The 23,831-nt window shown below is 33.4% G+C and overlaps 1 protein-coding gene across 1 annotated transcript in view; it reads right to left on the reverse strand.

Moving 5' to 3' along the window:
* LOC136803797 (solute carrier family 53 member 1-like) overlaps positions 1-21,586 on the reverse strand; it is a 28,408-nt gene extending 6,822 nt beyond the window's left edge. Inside the window, 13 exon segments of the mRNA XM_067060522.1 lie at positions 12,790-13,091; positions 13,714-13,899; positions 14,388-14,472; positions 14,865-14,945; positions 15,293-15,394; positions 15,665-15,712; positions 15,926-15,985; positions 15,988-16,166; positions 16,514-16,615; positions 17,186-17,237; positions 17,841-17,943; positions 20,235-20,290; positions 21,499-21,586. Coding sequence (XP_066916623.1) covers positions 12,790-13,091; positions 13,714-13,899; positions 14,388-14,472; positions 14,865-14,945; positions 15,293-15,394; positions 15,665-15,712; positions 15,926-15,985; positions 15,988-16,166; positions 16,514-16,615; positions 17,186-17,237; positions 17,841-17,909 — 1,266 coding nt within the window. The 5' untranslated portion in view covers positions 17,910-17,943; positions 20,235-20,290; positions 21,499-21,586.
* Positions 21,587-23,831: the final 2,245 nt, after the last annotated feature.

A 23,831-nucleotide genomic window follows, 5' to 3' on the forward strand; every position in this document is an offset into this window, starting at 1 on the left:
GCATCTCTATTCTCTAATTCGAATTATCCTCTATATCGATATCGATCATTCTCTCCCTAATTTGAATGATTCTCTATTTCGATCCCTCTCTCTCTAATTCGAATGATTCTCTATTTTGATCACTCTCTCTAATTCGAATGATTCTGTATATCGATCGTTCTCTCTACAGTCTCTAATTCAAATAATTCTCTGTATTGATCAATCTCTTTAATTCGAATGATTCTCTATTTCGATCACTCTCCCTAATTTGATTGATTCTCTATATTGATTGCTTTCTCTAATTCGAATAATTCTCTGTATTGATCAATCTCTCTAATTCGAACGATATTATATCGATCGATTACTTTCTTTGATTTTCGGATGATTCTCTATTTCGATCAATCTCTCTAATTCGATTTGTCCTCTATATCTACCACTCTCTCTCTCTAATTCGAATGATTCTCTATTTCGATCACTCTCCCTAATTCGAATGATTCTCTATATCGATTGCTTTCTCTAATTCGAATATTTCTCTGTATTGATCAATCTCTCTAATTCGAACGATACTATATCGATTACTCTCGGGTACCTAATAGCCGGGGGGTTTGGAATAAGCGGGGGGGGGGGGGGTTTGGAAAAAATCTCAAAACTTAATAAGCGGAGGGGGGGGCGTTGGAATAAAAATGTCCTGGGTGGAAAATTTTTGAAAAGGAGGTTAATACAGCAGAATTAGGACAAAAGAGGGAACTTTCAAAAACATTTTCCCAAAAATTGATAAGCGGGGGAGGGGGGTTTGGAATAAGAATGTCCTGGGTGGAAAATTTTCGAAAAATTAATTAGCGGGGGGGCGGCTCCTCTATATCTTCCACTTTCTCTAATTCGAATGATTCTCTATTTCGATAACTCTCTCTAATTCGAATGTTTCTCTATATTGATTGCTTTTTCTAATTCGAATGTTTCTCTATATTGATTTCTTTCTCTAATTCGATAATTCTCTCTAATTCGAATAATTCTCTATATTGATCAATCTCTCTAATTAGAACGATACTATATCGATTACTTTCTCTGATTTTTGGATGATTCTCTATTTTGATCACTCTCTTTAATTCGATTTGTCCTTTATATCTACCACTCTCTCTAATTCGATTGATTCTCTATATTGATTGCTTTCTCTAATTCGAATAATTCTCTGTATTGATCAATCTCTCTAATTCGAACGATACTATATCGATTACTTTCTCTGATTTTCGGATGATTCTCTATTCCGATCACTCTACCTAATTCGATTGATTCTCATTATCGATTACTTTCTCTGATTTTCGAATGATTCTCTATTTTCATCACTCTCTCTAATTCGATTTGTCCTCTACATCTACCACTCTCTCTAATTCGAATGATTTTCTATCTCGATGATGCGTATTCGCAATGCTCAAAAAATGACCGAGCCGGAAATTTCCGTTTTTGCAGATTTTCGTTGGATTTTTTTCGTTTTATGTCTAACATCATTTACAAGAATGTCCACGATTAAGCATGGTTCAATTTTCAATAAAACTGATTTTGGTACAGGAACTTTCTAAAAATCGCCAGAACAGCTGAGAATCGCCGGATTTAATTAATTTCTCGAGTTGTTCTTGTTCTTTATTTTTTTATATTTTGACCAGTTATGTCCTGTGTGTTTCATTGTTTCAATGTTCATTGATTAGTTTGATAACCAGGTAGGTCCATAAAAGTATCACTTTTTTTTGCCCCCGCAGGAGCGTAGCGACGAGGAGGCACTCATAGTTTCACGCATAGATATTGGACTGGAATCTCGAAATTTTGTTGTATTTGTTTGTTTTGTCGCCCAAGCATCCCCGTAGTTAGTCTCTTCCGTAAAAGCTCGGTTTTCATATTACGTTATATGGTATTATCATTATTACATATTACAATTTTAGTTTTGATTTAGCTTTGAAAAGCTGAAGCGAGTATTATAAATGCAAATCAAAACAGTGTATGATATAACACGGATTACAATATTACTTGTGCAAATCAAAACAAAAAAAATGGCAGACTGGTTATGATGATGATGAGCTGATTCATTGACTAGAAAAAGTGTTTTGTATGTCAAATCTAGTTTCTTGTCTTTGAAACTGAATTCTAACTACTGTAATTTAGTCAAAAGTTCACTTCAGCATTGATTTCAATTATTTTTCCAGAATCTTTAACGAATTTGCTTAAGTTTTCAATTGTACATTTGATATTTTTGTTCAAACTCTAATTTTTTTTGTCGTCATTTTTATTGATAACTACCTTTATTGTTTATAGGGCTTCTTGAGCTTTAAATACCATCATATTGTTGTAACTCGAGAAAGTCCTTCTTAAACTTAGTAAAACAACCGGCAAAGTACAAAAAAGATGAATGTACGCATATGATGTAAAGTTGAATCCAAACGTGGTTGATTTTTCTTTTGGTCTTCAAAAATAATTACCTCACTTAGAGTGTTTTTATTCATTCAGTGTGGTAAATCTTTTTCAAACCTGAAAAAAGTTTGTTTACTCGTTATATTTACATGCGCACGTTAAACTTTTTCATGCAGTTGTGATAGCCTAAATAACTTACACTCCAGTGGTTTGGTGAATAATAAGCTCCAAATTCTGGCTTTCTAAGTTAGGAGAGACCTTCCCGAATGCATTTAACAGTGGTTGGTTAGACTAGTACCAGACCGTCATACAGGAAAAACCATAAAGGGAAAGTTATCGCTAGCTATAAACCAAAAAGTCTAGCTTCCTGAAGGCGCGTCTCTTCATTGTCTGCGCTGCGATCAGCTTGGAGAAAAGATTGCATCATGAAAAGGACTATGCACTTGAAAAGAAATTTAGGCGCATTTTAATTTTCTCGACTGTACGTCTGAATGAAACCACAATGGCATTCCTTTACTTTTCTTTTGACCAAACACATAGACGATTTTGCTTTTGAAGTGCAATCACAGCGTACGCTAGTGGACCCCGGGCCTTAACTAGGATAAGTGAGTTTATTTCACCCACTAAAGATGGCCGTTAGAACTTTTTGATAAAATTTTACGCCGTATCCTCTTGACTATGTTTATTAGGCAAAGTAGCAAACAGACAAATGTTGAAATATAGCAGCCAATGAAAAAAACAAGCTATTTCTGATTGGTTACTGTGGATTTATTCACTGCGTATGTCCATATATTTTTCCTACAATCTAAGATGTCTGCGACATTATTAGAAAAGGAGAAAAAGGTCTATTTAGTTGAATAGTAATCATGACCATATATCGTTATAAGAAAGAAAACTAGGAGAAAAAACCAAACAAACAGGAGATGTAAAATCAGTAAGATATGGTAACCATTAAACTTTTAAATATTTTTTGAGCGGCTTTCCAGCTTTCCTTAAAATTTTATAAGTTATCAAGCTGCATGAATTTTTCAAGTATGTATTTTTTTATAATGGAATATATTTTTTTTTTCAAGCAAACGCCTCAATCAATCAATAAATAAATCAATCAATCAATCAATCAATCAACCAATCAATCAATAATTAAATCAATCAATTATTCCTGATCATTCTTTAATGTTTAATCTTTATGTCTTTAAAGCATTAAAGCTTTATAAGTGCATGACATGATCTTTATGTGGGGGCATTTAGTGAAAGCTATGACTAGTTTATTAGAGCACCAAAATTTGGGTTGAGTCTGGATGTGCTTCTTTTCAGCAAATTCCATGTTTCATTCTCGAATGTTCTTATCGACGTTCATAAATTTTGAGATCAATTCAATCAAAAAATTAAACCTGAACAAATAAAGCCAATATTACTTTGATAAAGTTTGAAATATCGCCAAAACTTTGTATGTACAATCGACCCTGAAATATATTGGGTATATTTAACGTTTTTCAAAATTCAAAGATCGGGCGAGAATTGCAGTTTCAGTACTTCCACTTTGTTTCATTGGATTTTTTGAATTGGGAGGGGTTAAGTGACTACCACACTATATTCGCAACCTTATTGGAACATTTTTGAGCTTTTAGATCCTGAGATCCTAAGGCTCAAAATTTTAAGTCTCATGTTAAAACTCAGAGTTAAAACTCTACTTTCCAACCGTACTGTAAAGCACTTTAAAGCAGCCGGCGAGGCGATCTTTTTTTCCGATGTGTTCTGAGAGCATATTTCCAGCTAGAAGTTTTGATCTGTTCTGATCAGATCTTCGAAAATTAATCAGCTAGAAATAATGATGTGTTCTGACGAGACAGGGGTATAATCAAGGTCATTTAACGTGTTCTTGTTGTCTAGGTAACCCTAAAAAGCTTCAGAAGACATCTTTTAATGACTTTTAAGGAGACAGGGGTATAAAAAAAAAAAAAAAAAAAAAAAAAAAAAAAAAAAAAAAAAAAAAACAAAAAAAAAAAAAAAAAAAAAAAAAAAAAAAAAAAAAACAAAAAAAAAAAAAAAAAAAAAAAAAAAAAACAAAAAAAAAAAACAAACTTTAAGGGCAGAAACTTTCGCGGGCAGAAACTTTCGCGAGACCGAAAACTCTACTTTCCAGCCGTACTGTAAAGCACTTTAAAGCAGCCGGCGAGGCGATCTTTTTTTCCGATGTGTTCTGAGAGCATATTTCCAGCTAGAAGTTTTGATCTGTTCTGATCAGATCTTCGAAAATTAATCAGCTAGAAATAATGATGTGTTCTGACGAGACAGGGGTATAATCAAGGTCATTTAACGTGTTCTTGTTGTCTAGGTAACCCTAAAAAGCTTCAGAAGACATATTTTAATGACTTTTAAGGAGACAGGGGTATACTTTAAGGGCAGAAACTTTCGCGAGACCGAAAAGTCGCGAAATTTCGCGGATTTAAGTTTCGCGATTTTTACTTTTTGAAGAAAATTTGCAGAGGAAACTTTCGCGGTTTTTTGTGAATGTTCAATTTTAGCAGCAATGACTTTCGCGAGTGGCTGGGAAAGTTACTTCAAATCTCATTTTTTTTCTTAGATCGAATGAGTGATATGCTAATAAATGAAAAATAAACTATTTGCACTTCTTCCTCCCATTCTGAATCCTAGTCACTGCAATAACATCGATAATGTCGACTCTCCTCGGCTTTTAACACTTGGAAAAAACTTTCTCGATTTTTAGGAAAATTTCATTTTTTTTCGAAATTAACTTTCGCGAATTTCTTGGTTAATTTCCTGGCAGAAACTTTTGCAAAAATATGCCAAAAACGCGAAAAACGCGAAAGTTTCTGCCCGCGAAAGTTTCTGCCCTTAAAGTATACCGTGAGTATCACAGCTCGAATATATTAATATTTTCTCTTTGAAAACTTGGCCTCTGATACTCAGGGTAAGGAGTAATGATGTAATCTTGTCACTTAGCTTAGTGACCCTAGAAATTTTCAGATAGTCTGCTAAATGACGTACCATACGTGCCCACGTCCCCACATTTTTTGACGTGCCTTCGTCCTTGCGTGCCTTAAGTGCTAACGTAACGCAACGCAACGTGCTTTACGAGCCCAACGTGCTAACGTAACGTGCCTACATGCACTCCGAAATTTGACGTGCCCAAAATTTTGACGTGCCCTCAAATTTTGACGTGCCCTCAAATTTTAACGTGCCCTCAAATTTTAACGTGCCCTCGAATTTCGACGCACCCTCGAATTTCGACGTGCCCTCGAATTTCGACATGCCCTCGAATTTAGACGTGCCTTGAATTTAGACGTGCCCTCAAATTACGACGTGCCCTCAAATTTTGATGTGCCTTCGTATTTAACGTGCCCTCCTTGCACGTGTCTGTGCACGTGCACGTCGGGCACGTCAAATTTTGGAAGGCACGTAAGCACGCGAGCACGTAAGCACGTAGGGCACGTCAAAAAAAGGAGGGCACGTGGGCACGTAGGGAACGTCATTTTTAGCAGACTTAAATTTTCAGAACACATCTTTCGTGGAGAAAAAGAAATATCTTACAACTTTATCTTACTTAGCAAACTTTTTTTTAGCAAGATTTTAGAGCACATACAGTTTAAATAGATAAGTTTAGGAAGACAAAGATTGTGATAAAGGTTTCCTAGAAATCAGAACACATCATTTGTATAAAAGAGAAGACATATTTCTAAGAAATCTCTCCGACGGCTGCCTATGCAATAAGGAATCCTTTTTTCATTTTGAAGCTTTGTGGAGGAAATTTATCTGTGGTGAAAATTAGCACTGCAAGGTCATCTTTTTTAACTTAAATTTTTTTAATATATAGTTACGTTTTATTCATCTATTTAAATATAGTTTTATCTCTTTGATGTACAGGGTGATTAAACAAAACTGCACCCCTAGAATTTTTGACGTAACTTTTTTCTTTTTTTTTATCCTATCGCTTTGAAGTTTCACACCCTTTTCCTTAGTAAATTTAAAGTTTATGTGTGAAATGTGAATGTTATAGCTTATATATTTATGAATAAGAATAAGAAGTTTGAAGAAAAAGTACCAGTCTCACTTATCTGGCACCCAGATGGTGAAATTTTCATCCGACACGCTAAAGCTCTGAAGGTCGGGAAATTTTTCAACATCTGGAAGGTTTTTTGAATTTTGAAGCGGGAGGTCTGGTAACCCAGCCCTTGTTTTTAAGGATTGACGAGTCCAACCGAAATATTTTAGGTTTACGGGCAAAGGCTGTTGAACCCAACCCGACTGAGGATACGGCACATCAAAGGCCGACTATCATTCCTCTCCGATGGGAAATTGGCCCGCTCCTTTTAGAGCTTTAGCGTGGGCGGCCGCCAATCCGCCATCGGAATATCAGATAACAGTTTCACAAGTGAACAAGGAATTTTATTTTGACGTCAAAAATGAAGAAGTACAAGTTTTTCAATTGAGAATGTCAAATACCGTTAAACATGTTTTTTTTAAACCAACAAGTGAAAGGAAAATGAATCAAAGTGAGCCATAACATCAAATCAAAAAGCTAAAGTAGATTTGGTCTTTTTTAACGGTTTTTCTCACATGTAGCGTCTTGTAACATCTGCAATGCATCGACATTCATTTTTCCACGACGTCACGTAAATCTTTTCTCTAAACCAATCAATTGCATTATCCAAGATCAAATAAAGGAATTCATTCCATTCCTCTTTTACTTTCATCTGGGGTCTAGGTTTGCTAACAAAAGTCATGTGAAGCCAAAAATTGGCTTCGAACATCGCCTCCTTCCAGATCGGTACATTGTCAGTAAAAATCGCCGTTAAGGTGTTTCTACCCACCTCTGCTAGAGTACAAAATTTGGTCTTTTTGACCCAGAATTTTGATTCTTCCTGGACTTATTTAAATATATAGGCTTACAATACCTCTCTGTCATTGTGGATTCTTTTAGGGCATCCCTGGGGACTGTATAAACGCACTCTTATGCTCTGATCGCAATAATAGTATTTTCATTTTTGACGTCAGAAAAGAAAGGGTTTGATTGTTCGTTTATGAAAACTGTACTTTTTCTCCAAACTGTTATATTTTAAGATATATCTGAACCTCAAATCTCACATGCAGACTCCAAATCTACTAGGGTATGAGTGTTGAAGATTTCATAGCGATAAGGTAGACAGAAAAAAAGTTACGTCAAAAATTCTAGGGGTGCGGTTTATTTTTAATCGCCCTGTAGCTAATGAATTAGTGATAACTCGTCTGTGACGACAGCCTGGGACCAAAAGTATTTAGAAAATGATTCTGTATTTGGCTACAAAAGCATTCGAAAATTGTTTTCATAAGCCAAAAGAACTTTCGCTATCTTCTTCGAATGTTTTTCAACCGACCGAAACCCAAGCTGACGTCAGCGTGAGTTTCAGTTCCAGGGAAGTGCCACCAAATCCCAGGTCCCCTACGTATTGGCATATTATTTTTTTTAAATGTCACTTTTTAGTTTTTGAAAATTTTGACAATATGTCGTAAATATACTTACCATTTCCGAAATATCGCGAAAATACCAAATAGAATAATTACCAAAAGGAATTTTGGCCTTTGACTCCAATGGGAACTATACTTACCAATTAAAACTCGTATGTATAACTATAAAATACTGCGTGGTTATTCATAATTTAACTTAGAAAAATAATGACCTATTTTTAATTTACGGGCCCTGAGATGACCAAACCAAAATCTTTATCACCTAAATTTTGCGTGGTGTATTTCTGGGAAGCCGTGGTAGCTAAAGGGTTAAATGAATCATGAATTTATTATAGACACTGGAAAACCAACGTATAAAATGGTGGAGAGCGAAGCATTGTCTTTCTTTTGTTTAAGAAAACAATCGAGGATCTAGCTTGGTCCGCAAAGGACAACTGTCATGGCGGCTCTGATTCTGAAAAATGATTAATAATCTATTTTCTAAAAAGTCCTCTATCTTTATCTTTTTGTACTTTTACTCGCCAAAAATTTGGAAATAAAGGTTAAAATACTTAACGGATACATGTATTAAATCTGTTGTGACAAAAATATCATCAGACAAGAAAAATCAAACAAAAGGCCTAAAATGACACAGAATTTTAAGTTGGCAATATCTCTCTAACATCTTTCTGAGAAGAGCTAAGATCGACATATATGAGACTTGAGTGTCTTGGCTTCACCGTGGTATGAAAATATTTTGGAGGCTCGTGGTGGATCGGTGGTTTTATTGAGGTTAAATTTTTGAAAATTTCTGGTGTCAACATTCAATTTTTCATACATAGCATGTTTTTCGTATCTTTCTTGCAACTTGAAACGTCATAACGACACGTAATTAGCAATTAATTTGATGCGTTTGCCTCTCTAAGGAAAACTTAATTTTCATTTGGGAATTGAAATGACTGTGTTAAGATGAAAAAAATGATTAAAATTTTACGAAAAATCGTTTAATGAAGGAAGGAGAGTGAACAGACAGTAATGTCATTACTGCGGACAAGGCTAGAACATGAGAAATCAATGAAAATATAGCTCGTTGGTTATCCAGTGTCTATAATAAATTCTTGAATGAATGCAATACATGCGATGCCTTCTTTTGACATCAATGCCATGACTTCTTTCAATCTAATTCAAACAAATATTTGAGCTGCCGACTTTCCGTCGATCCTCTCTCACATCGAACAAAGGCAAGATAGAAAGTAGCCTGTATCAGACGTACATGGCCTTTTCTCTACACCGTTCCGACGGTAACTTTTTACTTTTCGTCCCACCTAAAATCGCGTGGGAAGATTGACGTCACTTTTCTTTTTGAAGTCATTGTGATACTGTTTCAGTCACTCCCCTGTATTTAAAACCCTGGACTGAGTTATACTCGCCGTATTTGACCAAGGTTTTTAGAAAATGTGGTACCCGCTGGATGTGGGTACGTCAAATACATTTTCTGTGATAACCTACCCTGAGTATCAGAGGTTAAGTTTTCAAAGAAAATAGTAACCTCTGAAGACAAATAATATAAATTTTATCGCGCATGTGTCAATCTAATCACTGTAGAAAAAATCAAAGATGAAGAGCAAATATAACCATATTAATGTCTAGCAGACTGTATCAGTATGTAGTTTACTATTTACGAATTCCCCAGAAACCTCCAAGTATAGTTGAAATGAGTTTATTTCGAAAGAAATCTTTTACATGATCCCCAAATGTATAACAGTAATTACTTAGCTTTTAATTATGGAAATGTCACTTTAATTGAATCGAATTAATAGACAGACTTTATGTTATGATTCTCTATCACTGACTCTTTTTACAAAGCATTGATGACTTTTTGTAAGTTGTGTTTTCAACGACGGGAATAAAAATATCGACTATGACGCTCATCCAAGATCTTGGATGGTCGTCATGGTTACTTTTGTCTTCGCTGATTGCGCGATGAATAGAATCTCGATTCGTCGGCACAGCGTAAATATATGATTTTGAGCTGTGCTTTTCACGGTAGTGATAACCCAGTTAGTTAGCTAATTATATCTGTTTTGTACATGGCTCTAACAAACCACCGTACAAAGTTAGTGAAATACACACAAGAACTATCTTGCTATAGAAATTTTTCTGTTATACATAGCTCTCTATAACTGACTCTTTTGTAAAAGCGTCGTGGACATTTTTGAGTTGTGTTTTCAACGACGCGAATTAAAATATCAACTTTGACTTGGTCTAGGATCTTAGACCGTCGCTATGGTTACTTTTCTTTGCGTTGAATTCGCACTAAATAGAATCGCTACTTGTCGTCACAGGTCAATATATGATTAACAAATAACAAATTTATAAAAAAGATAGGATTCAGCAAGCGGGTTTTCATCGCTCTAGCTTTCCGGGCTAATTTTTGGCCTGATTTTATGAAAAAAGTCTTTCCCAGGTATTTTTGCGCACTTTCCCAAATCCCAATATAAGGTCTCAAAAGTTTAACCAAAGAATTAAAAGCCAAATTAGCGATCGAACGTGAATTAAGGGTCGACTGGGGGCCTCAATGATATCAGTTTAACGCATTGATGTATGAATAAGTTGATGTGTTGATGTTTGGATAGGTTAATGGTTTCATTATCATGGGTCCATATTATGGTTGCCATGAATGCTAAAAGTATATTTTTCCAATGTTGAAAAGTACATTTTCTTCAATGTTAAAAAAGTACATTTTCTTCAATGCTAAAAAGTAACATTTTCGTAATGCTAAACAAGACGACTTGAAGTCGAAAATTTCTCCTAAAGTTTAAATTACATGGGAAAAACAAAAAGTAAGAGATGGAAGCTAATCTGAAATCTACTTTACATCGAGCCTTGATGAAAGAATTTCATAAGAAGAACGAGGCTCAAAATTGCTAAAAATTTAACTAATTTAAGAACAATGGTTGTTTAATTTTTAAGAACTAATAACCGAAGGGTATATCACCGTCTAACAAGAGCTATTAATTTGATTGTTATAAAATATAAGCTTATTAGAAAAAATAAACAGCGCAGCGTCCCGTGAGTGGAGCGGAGGATCTGCTTGGAGATTAGCTCACATTGTGCCCATCCCTTGCCTTGTTCACTTTGTAAAAGCTAATTTCCAAAGAGTATATCACCATCTATCAAGAGTTATTAATTTAATTCTTATAAAGTATATGCCTATAAGAAAAATAAATATGCTCACATTGTGCGCCATCCCTTGTTACTTTGCAAGAACTAATTACCGAAAGTCATATTACCGTCTATCAAGAGTTATTGATTCGATTCTTAAAAAGTAAATGCTTATAAGAAAATAAAGAAAAAATCAAAATTGTGAAGCTAAAGACACAAATATGTATGACGTAATCCAAAGAAAACCCACCAAAATCGTCCGTGGTTATACGAGCGTGTAAAGTGCAAATTAAGTTTAGTGAGTTCGCCCACCGTATCGGGTACCTTTTTCCGATTCCGCCTGACATTTTTGTGAAGTGACTTATTTGGAATGCTAAAAATCGAGATTTCTGAATGCTAAAAAGCGAGGTTTTTCAATGCTAAAAAGTGAACTTTCTACAATGCTAAAAAGTAAACTTTTTGAATGCTAAAAAATCAACTTTTTGAATACTAAAAAATGAACTTTTTACAATGCTAAAAATTGAACTTTTTACAATGCTAAAAAGTTCACTTTTACAATGCTAAAAAGTTCACTTTTACAATGCTAAAATGTCAACTTTTCGAATGCTAAAAAGCGAGATTTTTCAATGCTAAAAAGAGAAATTTTTCAATGCTAAAAAGTGAACTTTTTGAATGCTAAAATGTGAACTTTCTACAATACTAAAAAATGAACTTTTTACAATGCTAAAAAGTTCACTTTTACAGTGCTAAAAAGTTCACTTTTACAATGCTAAAATGTCAATTTTTCGAATCAAAAGCAATTTTTTTTTTTTCAATGCTAAAAAGGAAAGAAATTTTGAATGCTAAAAAAAAACTTTACAATACTAAAAAATGAACTTTTACAATGCTAAAAGGTCACTTTTTGAATAAAATGAACTTTTTGAATACTAAAATTAAGTTTACATGCAAAAAGTTACAATGCTAAAATGTCAACTTTTTGAATGCTAAAAAATGAACTCTTACAATGCTAAACAGTGTTTTTTTTTGTAATAAAATCCATGTTTTTACCAGCAAACGGAAAAATTGTTTTTGCAACATACGGCACGTCATACAATATTGACACTTTTCTTTTGTTTGGAGTTAGTGCACAAAGGTTTCTAGACGACTAAAATTGTTCCATTCATTACTTTCTAATATGTATAAATTAGTCGTCTAGCTTGCTAGACTAATCAAGGACGGGTTTTGAGATTCCGCGTTATATTGAGTTACACGTTTTTTTTTTTATAAGAACAAACTATATAAGAACATAACGCTTCGAGGCCCAAAAATTTAAGAACATTCTAAGAACATTCTAAGGCTTTGGAGACTTAAAAACATGCATTTTCTTAAGAAATTACATCAAAATGCTCAAAAAATGCTGAAAATAAGAACATTTTAAGAACATTTTTAGGCTTCAAATCCAAAAAACTAAGAACATCCGAAGGCTTCGAAAATTTTTGACGTTCTTATAAAAAAAAAACGTGTAGGCCAGTGTAATTGGTATTGTCATTTTAAGACAAAGATTCGATATGTCGATATTTGACGTTATTGATCAATTATATCATGACTTTTGATCCAATAAACCAAAATTTAAGTTTATCTTCCTCATTTTCCAGTGGAGAAGGATTCAGCTTGATAAAAGGAACCCCAGTAGACTACTAGTATAACTCAAAATAGTAAATTATGTTTCTTACTTCTTAATCACTCAATGGACCAATGAATTTTACCAAGATTTATGGAAAAGAGATGTATTGACATTCATTATGTTTAAAAAGGTCTTACCATAAGTAGTTCGACATAATTCAAATGATGTCTTGGATCCAACTCGAAAATGAGGACATGATTAACACCGGCGTTTCCCCATCCATGAACATTGACACCAAGCAAACCAATCATCAGGATGATTAAAAACATACCACGGTACATGCGCACTGCTGGTTGCCAACGAAGGTGAAAGGTTTGTTTGTCTTGGTGAGGGTTGCTACCGGTCATTGATTGTTTGTTTTTCGAAGGGTTCTTGTTTTTATTGGATGGTATTTTATCATTTTCGTCATCATCGTCGTCATCCTCACCATCTGAATCATCTTAATAGAGAAAATATCGTCTAAGAAACAGAGAATGGGCCCCGGCAAGCTGTTTGAAGTAAGGGACCAAAACTCTGGTAAAAAATTGTCGCCCACCATGGTTGGATGACGAAGAAATTATTTTCTCTTTTTACATCTTCTAAACACCATAAACGATTTTAAACACTATTTAATTTAATAAAAACAGCTTTTTGACTACATGGTTTTGAAAAAATTAGGATTAAGAAAGACTATAGGACTAAAGTGTATGTGGTAAAAGAGAAAATTCAGCCTAGAAGAAGCAAAAGAGTCTTAACTACTGAAGATGAGAGAGATATTGGAATTGAAAAATTAAAGTCCCTCACTTTGTTTTCAAGCTGTGTTTGTTATATATACCGTGTATAGTTTTCCTATTATCAGGGTTAAAACAAAAGGGTTTTAGCAGGTTCTTCAGATTGTCTGATGGAGTTGTAGGATAAGAATTAAGATATACGATGATAAGATTGCTACACTGAAATAAAATTACTTTTTCATTTCTATTTTTCATATGTATTAACCGATTCAAAAGAACTTTCATTGTTGGTTTAATTTTTCACATAAAGAAATTAGGAATCTTATAGATGGGGACTGGACCTAGACCTACCATCGTCATCGTCATTGTCATTATCGCTATCATCATCGTCTTTTCGTATCGTTGAGTTAGTCATCAAATGTTTCTGTTGTTGCCATGGTAATGTAGCTACTGTTGTCGTCGGTGTAGTTGTTGTTATGGTGGACGTCATTATGTTTTGATGATAATACGCAGTCTGTGTATAACCTTTGTAATAGCCTAAGAGAAAAGGTAGGAATTTGATGACTTGATCTTTATAATATCTTTTATGACAGCACAATAAACAATAACGATCAATCGAAGGAGCTGAATCAGTCTATTTCATTCCACGTATACCAATGAAAAGCTTGAGCATAACAATGGGTACAACTGTGAAAAATTTAGTGAATGTTCAGGGTACAAATATTGTCATCACAAGTGATTCGAAATACAAATGAAATGAAACTTCCAGAATGTTAGGAACGTTTCAGCGCGCTGGCGAACGATCCATTGTGTTCAAAGGTTAATATTAAGCTCAGTACAGCTCGGTAGGAACATTAAGGAACGTTGTAAAATGTTGTAAGAAACTCCTAACCTGAACTAATAATGATCGGGAACGTTCAAGAATGTTTTACGTTTGTTTTACTGGAATGTTACATTTTATTTTTATTTGAAGTCGCTTGCGATGACAAAATAAATCATAAATTCATCCCTTTTAATAACATTACCTGATATGCCAACAATAAACATGAGAACCACCAATAGACCGAAGAAGAAACCCCACAGGAATGATGAATTTGTATCACTTCTTTTCTATAAGAAATAGAGTAGAAAATTCAATGGCGATGACTGAATAATCAAAACACAATATTTTCTGTTGAAAACTATTGTTTTCCCGGTAAAAAAATCACTATAGATGTTAGAGAACACGCTACCAAAATGCATACTTATATCAAAGTAAGCCAAAAAACTGTTGAGATGGTCAATCAAGTTTATACTAATCAAAGTTAATTGATGGACACAAATCTCCCGATGATTAGAAAACATGCAGCTTTTGGTTGTCATTTTTGAACAAAAATCGTTAGTTAATTCAAAATCGTGAAATGAGCTGTGAACGAGTTCGTGATATTGAGCGACCTTCTCAATCCACAATCAAAGTCACCAAAAAGAGAGTCAAGGGAACTGGCAACGAGTTTGTAACGGACCTGTTCATGAAGAGGAGGGACACGCAATCGATCCATCGCTTTGCTTCGATCACCATTCTCCAAGTCTTCGATAGCTATCGTCTAATAAAAAAAAAGTTTAAAAACCAATGATCAACCTTCGTCCCCGTGTATCTCAGGCTTTATTTACGTTACTGATTGACGCCAGAGAGTATTATCTTGCGCTATCAGTAAGCATCAAAAAGCTGGTAATACGCAGGGAACGAGGTTGACTAAATGTGAAAAGATTTCTTATAGATTTCTTTTCTCCCCAGGGTTTCACAAAAATTCATTGAATCGAATTTATGAGGGAAGATTTGGTATACATTGACAAAAGATTTTACAGTTTCACCAACTTGAAGGTATCATTTAATGTGAGTGGAAATTTTGACACGTTGCGCACTTATAAGCCATTTTCTTCAGTTATTTACCTCTGTATCGTTAATGAGATCATCAATTTGTTTATTGACATAAAATCCGGAATTTTCCACTTTCTTTTGGCGATACTCGACACCTGAGGTTGTTTTCCACATCTATGGGAGAATCAAAATCAGACAAAGTATGAAATAATACAAAACTATGAAATAAGACAAAAGAATGAAGCATCTACGTGCACGCATCATCAAAATCGTTCTAAAGCGAAAAGAAAACGCGGAAACATTAAAACACAGCCACTTTCATTTTCGTTTTCAAGCAAAAGCAAACGCATGTTTGATATTTTGGGCTTTACAACCAGGTCAGATCGTCACTTCTCTTTTAGAAAATGCAACAGAATAATTTTATGTTATCAATATATTTCCTACCTTATCATGTTTCTTCAAGATCTTCCGAAAACCAGTGAAATTCAATTGCTGTAAAAGAGAGAGACTATAATATAAACGCTAGAACATTTCCAGCGATGAAAGATCTTTCAAAGAAGTCTTTTAAAGGTTGTTGAGAACTAGCTTACAATTGCTACACGGTGTTCATGCTGGCGCAATCTTCAGGCATTGCAGGTGTATTGTAGATTTTATTTCAATCTAAAATTAAAACTATTACTTAATCATGATATTAAAATGGCTTACTTGGTAGTTCTGAATCAAAACGAGGCTCAAATAATATTCTCCGACGACGGCTTTCAGTTCCTCAATTTCTTTTTGTCTTTTTTCATTCTCTTTTGAATCAGCTTGACGTTCTGTTTGTAATTCTCTTGTTCGTCAGGAAAAAGGGAAGTTGACCTCGCCACTTTTTGTAGACGCTCAACTCCTGCGTTTGCAACTTCAAGTTCGATTTCTCCGAAGCGTCTTAAAGCTTCTGCCAATTTTTCTGTTATAATGAACCAAGAAAAAAATTCCATTCTCGAGGTCATAAAAATCCGTATATTTTTCCATTTATTCAGATGGACAGTCAGGTCAGATCATATGGCGTTTAAAACCCTCCCATAAAAGAACCTTTTAAAATCGAGTACAAAGATTTTTCCAACATTTGGCAAGGTGTAACTACTCATTGTAAATACTTTCTCAAAATGGTCTCGATCAATCAAACCCTTTAATTTATACATGCCTTTTCTGGGATGTTGCCAGGGTATTTCCAGAACTAATTGTACCAATGAGAGAGAAATACAGAAGATCGGCTCTCGTCAAAAATAATAAGCATCGTAAACTTTCAGTTACCTGCATAAAACGTGTTGATCTTTCGAAGTTCATTATCGCAAAATACGAAAAATTCTTCATCGTGTTTCATGAAATGCCTTCGTAGAACTTCTTCGTTTGATTCTGAGAGAGAAGGAAAATGAGTAAAATTATGCGATAGATAGCAGTGAATTTTGAACAGTTTCATTGAACAATAATTCATGATGTGGTTAGTTCAGCATTCACTTTTTCATAACAATGTCCAAAATCTTTTAATCCTTCGGATGTTCTTTACTTTTTGAGTTTTAAGAGACATGTTTTCGTAGATGTTTTTTATGTTAGCAGTGATAATGAGAGGGACTTTAAACAAGGCCGGAGGGTCCCTTAAATAGTTTTTTAAGTTTTCTTATTTTCATTATTTTGTGAGTATTTTGGCACTATTTTCCCAAAAGATTGGGTGTTTCAAATGTCAAAAACTTGTTCTTCATGTTTTTGCAATGGAAGTCTTCTATTTATAATATGCACCATTGCAATGTCTTCTACGGACCCAACAGCTGATTACAAGTGACGTATTGACTGATTTTACGTCACTCATAACCCATCAGCTATGGCGTCCGTGAAATAATATCAGAAGACAATGCAATGGTGCATATCATAATGAAAAAAGAATCAAAAGTTTTCTTTTTGATTTGTTCATTCCATTTATCTTCATACCTTCAGCGGACGGTGCATTTTCTTCAACTTCATATAAAAACTTTTTCAGCTCCTTTAAAGAAAGTGGAAATATAATACTAAAATATTATCGGCGATCCAAAAAATATCTGCAATCTGATTGGTTAAAAAGAGAGAGTACAATATATCTTGTGTTTTTACATGTAAAAATATAAATTGACGAAAAGATGTTGTTGCATTGTAACGGTAGCAGCAATCTAACGTCACTTTTCTACAAAAGTGCCCTGCGCTTTTTTCCAACACAAAAAGTGCATTTTTTGGGTCACCGATAAACCTGTTATCAGACCTTTGCTTTTATTACTTATTACGTCTCTTTATTAACCGGCGCATTAACGTAAGATTGAGGCTTATAAACACGAATTTCACTAAGAATAATTAGACAACCGAAGGGGAACCTTGTTTTTATAAGAAAACGTTTAGAAGAGCGCAAACGCATCCTACAATGGATTCAACAAAGTTTTTGCGGGAACGACTTGACATGGAACTGTTCAAATTCATTCACGTGACTTTTCGTTCAACATGTTTTCAAACAATGCTTTTGAAATGTTGGACCAAATGTTAGATGTGTATTTTGCGTCGGCCTTAAAGGATATTTCAAAAGTGTTCTCGTCGTAAAATGTTTTTAAGATATCCTTACATCGTAATTTACATATTGACACTTCCATTCCGGTGTGAGTTGTGAACCCAAATGTTCACCGAATTTCATACTTCAAGTGGTGATCTTTGATCCTCTTACTGCTCTATAAATGAATGTTAAGAAACTCGTCAAAGGGGAAATTTTCATTTCAACTCTATTTGGAACAGCGATTCTCCAACATTTTTCGATTTTTTGCTGATTATGGAAGGTGACTTATGAAAATTGTATAGAAAACGATTATAAACCATGGTATCGAAAGCTGAACATTAAGTTGCTTGATGATTGGATTTAAGACTTAGGAGTGTCTGACATGCATGGTCATGTTCAGATACACAGACCCTAACCAAGCTCAATTATCTAATTCTTCTAGGGTTGATGGGTCGACTCGCTGATTGAAATATATATAGCTCTGTGGTGGCAATAAACAAAGAAAAGAGTCAGTTAAGGTTCTTTACCTTTATCCAAACAAATTGACATAAAACTACATTACATTTTTTAAGAAAAATCCATTTACTGTACAAATTAGCTATTACAACAGAATACAAAACTCTAACAAGTATAATGATATTCATAAACACATCAAACCATAACTGGTTATTATCATTAATTTCCTGCATACTATAATGATGTAACATCCTTATCATTTTTAAACAAGGAAATGTAAAGAGGAAAAAGGATTAACCATGCTATCTCAAAATGGTTCAGTCACACTGAGAATGTTTTCTAATAATATCTTATACTTATTTCTTTTTTTATCTGCTATTGATTACTAGCCAATGTTCTAAGCTAAAAGTATAATTAAAAAAGATGCATACTATTAGCTTTATACATTACTAGCTTTATATATTACATATATTAGCCGTTATAGGGTAAAGACAAGCTCGTCTTTGTCGAGAGATCTTTCATATTATCAAGATAAAACTATTTTGCTATCGAAGGCCCACACAATCACATCTACGTTATTCCCAAGAGTAATAAAAAATGGTAAACTTTTTTCTTTTTTTGCAGTGTATTGTTTTATCAAAACAATCAGAAACGAAAAACTGTCACTTTCGTTAACAGGCAAAATACTCAAATCTAATTTGAATGCGGTAAAACGAGCCGCATATAGACTTGTTTGCGATCAGACGTCTGTATAAATGTACGGTGGAAACTTGTTGAATGGAGGTTAGGCATCACGCCTTTCAGTCTCTGGCTAATTGATTACCAACGCAAGGATAATCTACGTAACAGTTTATTTAGACTATCAAAATAATTTTTTACTAACTCAATCAATCTTAGTTAGTCAAGGTTCTTTCTCTGAATATGAATCTATAAAAATCTGATATAATAATCAACAATTAAAACTGTAATCAACAATCAAAATATTCAAAGACACACGTGTGACATTTACTGATGAAACTTATGATAAAACACATGTGTTACGAAATTGATATGATAGTATAGTGTGCTTTATTGAAAGTGCGCTTCGTTAATTTTATAATTGCCACACGGAAGAATTTAAGAGAAGATTATGAAGAAACTTGTTAAAAACCGGTAACAATCAGAAAATACACAAAAAGACCAAACTATTGCTAGCTGCTGGCCTTCAAAGTTTTCTTTGTCAAACTTTTGTGGTCATAATTCACGTCTGCTGGAAAGAGGAAAAAGCGAAATCAACAAAAAGAGTTGTGTAAATAAAAATATTGAAGTAGTACTTTTGCCACTTGTAACTAGAAACCCATCAAAATAACAAAAAGACGTCAACATTTGATAACAGAAATACAATCACTACAGAAAAGTATCTATAAACTATATTTTTTAGCTTAATTGGAAATGTCAACACAATAATAGCAGCAAGTGTTAAAAAAATGATACAGTATATTGCAGTACACGTTTTTTTTTATAAGAACAAACTATATAAGAACATAAGGCTTCGAGGCCCAAAAATTTAAGAACATTCTAAGAACATACTAAGGCTTTGGAGACTTAAAAACATGCAATTTCTTAAGAAATTACATCAAAATGCTCAAAAAATGCTGAAAATAAGAACATTTTAAGAACATTTTTAGGCTTCAAATCCAAAAAACTAAGAACATCCGAAGGCTTCGAAAATTTTTGACGTTCTTATAAAAAAAAACGTGTAGTTTTTCCTTCAAGCTCTACTTTCTCTCTAGTAAAAAGTATCCATATTAAATGAAGTGCATGAAACTGTCTGAAGTTTTATTCTGGTATCTATGGTATCTAACGACCAAGTAACATGAAGGAACGATCAAATATATTACTTAAACTTTTTCGGGTCACTACACACTACTCCCAAGAGACGCAAACTGTAGACGAAACTCGATAGTCTGATAAACAATTTCTACTTCGGTCGAACATCCACCAAAACACTAAAAGCTTAAACAATCTTACCTGCTTTTACAAATTCCAAGTCATGTGTGTCAACTTCCACCAATACCTTGCAGTGCCTTTCAATATAAAAAGCATGGAAAATTAATTTCATTACTACAAAATATATCAAATATTGTGTAACAGACCGTTGGAAGGGTAATAATGTACTAACAAGATATCGTTAACATTTGTTTTGAAAATCCTTTTGACTGATGATCTGTAAAATGTGAGAAGATTAAGAGTTTTGATAGATGGATTATTGCATTTAAAAAGAAAGTTGAAGATGCTAATCAAAAATTAACCCCCGTTTTGTGACATTTTTTATGTCCTCCACTATTTTGCTCATAGAATGAGGCCATCATGTGGCTTACATGTCAAAATACATCCATGGTTAAGCTGAATAATTTATCTACCTACAAAATTTTGTGGCTTCCTCTACTTAAATATATTAAAGCATGAAGTGTGAGTAAAATATGTGGCTGACAAAAAAGCCACAAAAAAATACATTTAACAACGCAAAAGTATGTACATTTAACACTTTTTGGAAAATTCAGCCTTTCTTCTTTCAAGTCTAGAAGGTCTCATTCAGAGATCACTTTTCAATATCGTGTGGCTTACACTTAAAAAAAAACTAGAATTTTTAAACAGCAGCCACAATTTTGACTCAAATAACAAAAATTTTTTTTTTTAATCATATCTCCACGTTGAGGTCTATTACCCTGTGAAATCTCTATGGCTGACTCAAAACATATGAAGAGTTATTCCAAAAAGTTGATTTTGAGCATTTTTTACAATGTCACACTATTTTTGATTAGCATCTGAAATCGATTTTGAAATAAGATTAAATGTGGATTATGATACCACCAGATTTAATAATTGGACTTTATTGGTATTCTACGAAAGGGAAAATGCTCAATTTTTATAAGACTATTGTTGCTTTGAGTCTCAGCTGTTCTTATAAAACCCATTCTCAAGAAAAATCGCTCCAAGGACATAACCATGCATCAGTTATAACAGAGATAAACATCAAAATAAAAAAAGGACCTCCGAAATCAATTGCATTTTTATTTTGTCTGTCAGGCCTGTAAGTTAACTAATATCTCGCAATACAGATTGTATCAATCATTTTCTTCAGCAAGAATGTTTTCAATTCCTTTTTACAGAGACCCGTTACACCAACATCCAGCATTTGCCAATAACGACTCAGATAATTTCAAAACACAAAAATTTCTCTAAGAATGTTATTTTGGACAAGAAATCGTATAAAAATCTGTAGTTTTCTTACCTCCAACAATGTTGTTATCAACACCACCTGCCATACTCGATAAGGTATTGGAATCTTTTTAATAGCACTACATATCTTTTTATTTTTTGCTGAAAATGTAAGAGAAAAATATACCAATTTTTTACCTCTGTTTCAAAATCTCAATTTAGGTTAAAAACCAATATTTATGAAAACTTTTCTTGGATATTGTATTTGGTAGAATTTAACTAAATTATTAAAAAACAAGAAATTACAAAATGATGACAAAAACAAAGAGAAAGTAAAGAAATATACAGACAAAAACAAAACAAAACAAAACAAAGAAATTTAGCTGTATACCATACATGTATCATTAAATTAACTTATTGACTTGCTAATAATTATAAAGTGCATCTGAAAATTAAAATACTATGAAATTCTTTACCCAATACGAAAAAAATCAAAATAGACAACTAGCCAAATTATACAAAATCCAATCCAAATTATTTAATCAACATAGATCTATAATACTTGAAAAAAGAAAAATAGAAAGTACATAAAATCCAATATTATAATCAAAATTGAGTATTTGTTGAAGAAACATAAGAAATCATGTAAAGAAATCACTGTTTCTTCCCATCAAAAGCTTTTTTATTATCTGATTCCAAATCCAGCAATGACAATCTTTAAAATCAATCATACCATAATGAAAAAATTAAATATATTTTCTTTTATTATCCTAAAAAAATGTTTTATAAAAATACAATTCTGTATAAGGTGTCTAAACTGTAGAAAAAAATGAAAAAAAAAAAAAAAAAAAAAAAAAAAAAAAGAACCCAGAAGAAATTTTTCAAGCAACGGTCGCAGAATTTTATTGTCCAGATCTTTTACGAGCATAGGCACCAATACAGGCACAGATACCTAGGATTCCAATCATCAAACCAATAATAAGGGCTGCTGCATCTCCGCCATCAAAAGCTTCTACAGGATCAGCGATTAAAGCAATAGTAAATAAAACAAAATATAGCAGGCTGGAAAGAATCTCCATTTTTTTTCAATTTTCAACAAAAAGTTCAATTTATCCTATTTTTCTATATAATATGGTAACTTCTCCAACTCTCTGGTTACCAATGCTGTTTTTAATTTTTTTCTTCTTCTTGTAATTCTAAGATTAAAAAATGAAATCATATATTTCATATCAATACAATAATCTGAAATCAAAAGCTCAAAATGAGATATTTCAAAATCTTCTATTTCTTTCTTCTTTTGAGAATTTCCAGATGGCATGCCATATACAAGGTGCAATAAAAATATTTTAATAATTCACAATCAAACTAGCTATGTTTTGATAAAAGGCATTTCAATGATAAATGAATTGTGATTCAAAAATACTCAGTATGGAAATATATCACATTGCATTATTCAATACAGGCACTTTTTCACAGGAACTAAGTTGGAATATCAATTACCAAGGTGTATTGTATGATGGTTATCACCTTTGCCTTCTCCCAAAGGGGCCTAGGTACCCACTGTGCCACTAGGATTCAATTGACAAGTAATTGTATTTGAATGTCATTAACATTCATTAAATGGACTCCCCTAAAAACACTTTTGTTTGAAAAAAGTGAAGGGGCAAACATTTTATTTGGAAAAAGTTAGGTGGCTATCCTTTTTAAAACCTGCTTTGGCCGGGGCACTCTAAAAAAAAGTCACTATACTCCTGTTTCGGATAAAATTCTACAAATTCAAATTTCACTTCACGAAAATAGCAATGGACCTGGACCTATTGAACTAGATACAGTTTAGCGGCACTCAAAATGATTGTTCCAAAAGATAGCTGGACCAACATTAACAAAACAGTATAGGATTAATATAGATCACTCAAATATTCATTAATTTTTCATTTCTGGTCGGTTTTATATGATGATCCACCGCTATTTCGATCACTGGATGTTTTGTCAGTTTGACTACAAGGATCTCTATCTTGATTTTTTTATATACATTCTACATTTTGAATTGGAGTCAAAGCCATCTTTTTACTTTTAGTCAAAGGAATAAACATTTAGACTGACAGTAAACCTCCCACTGAATAGAAGTTTCAGCTGCTTTGCAAAATCCCCCAAAAAAAATCAAGTAGCCAGATCAAAGATGGATTGATAAAATTGAACAGATAACCATGTCTGCCATTATGGAAATGGAATCCCTGCTAAGAGTCATTTCTCAGGCAACCAATAAACATAGACCTAAATTTTTTTGGGAAAGATGAAATAGGTAAGACTAACCTAGTTTCTAATCCTGGTATAGGAGTCTAGACTGATTGAGCTAGTCAAGTGCCAGTGTCCACCAGGGGGTTGTAATCAATAAAATCGATTCGT

The sequence above is a fragment of the Clytia hemisphaerica genome, unplaced genomic scaffold (genome assembly GCF_902728285.1).
Source record: "Clytia hemisphaerica strain Z4C2 unplaced genomic scaffold, Clytia hemisphaerica genome assembly, whole genome shotgun sequence".
NCBI lineage: Eukaryota > Metazoa > Cnidaria > Hydrozoa > Leptothecata > Clytiidae > Clytia > Clytia hemisphaerica.